The 2,309-nt window shown below is 45.6% G+C and overlaps 1 protein-coding gene across 1 annotated transcript; it reads left to right on the forward strand.

Annotated features, from left to right (window-relative positions):
• Nucleotides 1-196: 196 nt before the first annotated feature.
• On the forward strand, nt 197-2,305 carry LOC107577312 (activity-dependent neuroprotector homeobox protein-like; the record flags this gene model as incomplete). Its single annotated transcript, XM_016263401.1, has 3 exons — nt 197-331; nt 472-561; nt 656-2,305. Coding segments are annotated over exons 1-3 (1,848 nt in total), but the record flags the coding sequence as incomplete, so codon positions are not given.
• Nucleotides 2,306-2,309: the final 4 nt, after the last annotated feature.

The raw sequence follows: 2,309 nt of genomic DNA on the forward strand, positions 1-2,309 counted from the left end.
ACTACGGCTCTGTGTAGTAAATGCCGCTCCATCTGAAAGCAGGTGTTGGAGATTTACTACTATTCACGGAACCGGCTTCACTGACGAGATGCGCATGACAATAATTGCACAGCCCTAATAAGAAGTCTAAATTTGTATGAATAGCATAAATAGTAATTGTTTTTTTGAAACTCTTAACTACTGAAAGCTAAAATCCTTTTATTTTATTTTTTTTAAAGAAGAGATGTTTCAGCTTCCAGTGAATAACCTCACTCGGCTGAGGAAGGCCAGGAAAAAAGTCAAGAGACTGCTGAGTGACATTGGCCTTGACTACTGCAAGGAGCATGTGGAGGTAATTATTCTTGAATTGTCACTGTGTTTCCCAGTCATATTGAACATCAAATGCTACATCATAACACACAACTTGTGTATTAATGCTTAAAACTTAAAACTTTGCTTCGTTAATGTTATTTTCTGTCCATTTTCCTGTAGGACTACAAAGATTTTAGCCCCAGTGATTCTTACATGAAACAATTTTACCTTGACATTTGTATGTGGGATCCATCTTGGACAAAGTCACAGGTATGTCACCCATAGCCACTGCAACAAAAGTCCTCAAAGCAAAATATTTTGCATTGCATAAACATTTTGTAATTAGCTTTTTCAAATGTTGCAGGACTACAGAACAAAGCAGTTTTGCTGCTCAGATTGCCCGTTCACCTCCAAGTATTTCTCTGCCTACAAAAACCACTTCCGCAATGTTCACAGAGAAGACTTCGAGAGCAAGATCCTTCTTAATTGCTCCTATTGCACATACAGTGGGAACAAGAGGACACTGGAAACCCATGTCAGGCTCTTCCATATGCCTCACAATATGGTGCGTCAGGGTTTCGCCGGCCCTCACGGAGCTCCAATTGGGGTTAAGGACGGTATGCGGGTAGACAAGCCCTTGTTGGGTGATCGAAAGGAGCTCCCGGTGTACTACTGCAAGAAGTGCACCTATCGAGATAGACTGTACAACGTGGTGCGCAGGCATATCTACAGGGAACACTTCCAGCATGTGACTACACCTTACCTGGGAAAAAACTCAGAGAAGCAAGAAAACAGTGTAGAGGCCCCTGGCAACAGTCAGGGGATTCACTGCAAGAGCTGCCACTTTACACCTCGTTCTTATGAAGCACTGGTGCAGCACGTCATTGAGTTCCACGAGCGCATTGGCCATCAAGTCACCGCTATGATTGGGCACACCAATGTCATAGTGCCGAGACCCCAGGCGAACTTAATCCAAAGGGGCGTTGCAATTGCTCCTGGTGTGCGTCCTCAAACACCTCAAATGAATCGCTTCAATGTGCCCAAAATGGTGGGGTTACCTGTCGGCAACCATTTCAAGCAAACCCTTGCAGGCAACTCCATGCTTGGTCACCCAGTACGCGTTACACTACCTGATAAAGCTTTCGTGTCTGGTGCGGTCTCCCAGTCACACACAGGAAAACACCTGGGCAGCTTTGGAGTACATGGTGCTACACATCTTAATGCCCAGTCGGCTTCTTTCTCCCCCTCGTTGAAGAGTCTACCTCTCTCTTCATCCGTGCATGCTGCTACTGCCACGTTGACGTCACTGCAGGCCAAGAAAGCTTCAGCCAATGCTCTGAACACCTCACAAACACAAAAGTGGAAGATTTGCACCATCTGCAATGAACTTTTCCCTGAAAGCACATATAGTGCTCACTTTGAAAAGGAACATCAGGCGGAGAAGGTGAGGGCGATGGCTAAATACATCATGAAGATTCACAACTTTACTAGCAAGTGTCTGTACTGTAACCGTTACCTACCCAGTGACTCTTTGTTGAACCATATGCTAGTGCATGGGCTATCTTGCCCTCAATGTCATTCCACGTTTCACGAAGTTGAGAAAATTGTAGCACACAAGCGGCTGGCGCACCCCAACGAGCCAGGGGATCCGCCAACTGATTCTCCTCTTACATTCGATCTCACACTTCAACAAGGAAGCCCCAAAAATGTTCAGCTTATTATAACCACCTACAACATGAAGGAGACCCCTGAAGCCTCTTCAGCTGCCAATCAACAGCCACAAAACAGCGCCATGGCTAAGCCTGCAAAGATGGCTGCAAAGCAGCCAGATACTCAAAGTGATTCTGTGGTCCGAAACATGTCCCAGTCTTCGGTGTCGCAAAAGAAAGAAGTTGGGAAGACACTCTGCCCACTATGCTTCACTATTCTTAAAGGTCCCATCTCGGACGCCCTAGCCCATCATTTACGGGATCGTCATCAAGTACTCCAAACATTGCACCCTGTAGAGAAAAAACTAA

Source organism: Sinocyclocheilus grahami, unplaced genomic scaffold (assembly GCF_001515645.1).
Source record: "Sinocyclocheilus grahami isolate Dianchi unplaced genomic scaffold, SAMN03320097.WGS_v1.1 scaffold5682.1, whole genome shotgun sequence".
Taxonomy (NCBI): Eukaryota; Metazoa; Chordata; class Actinopteri; order Cypriniformes; family Cyprinidae; genus Sinocyclocheilus; species Sinocyclocheilus grahami.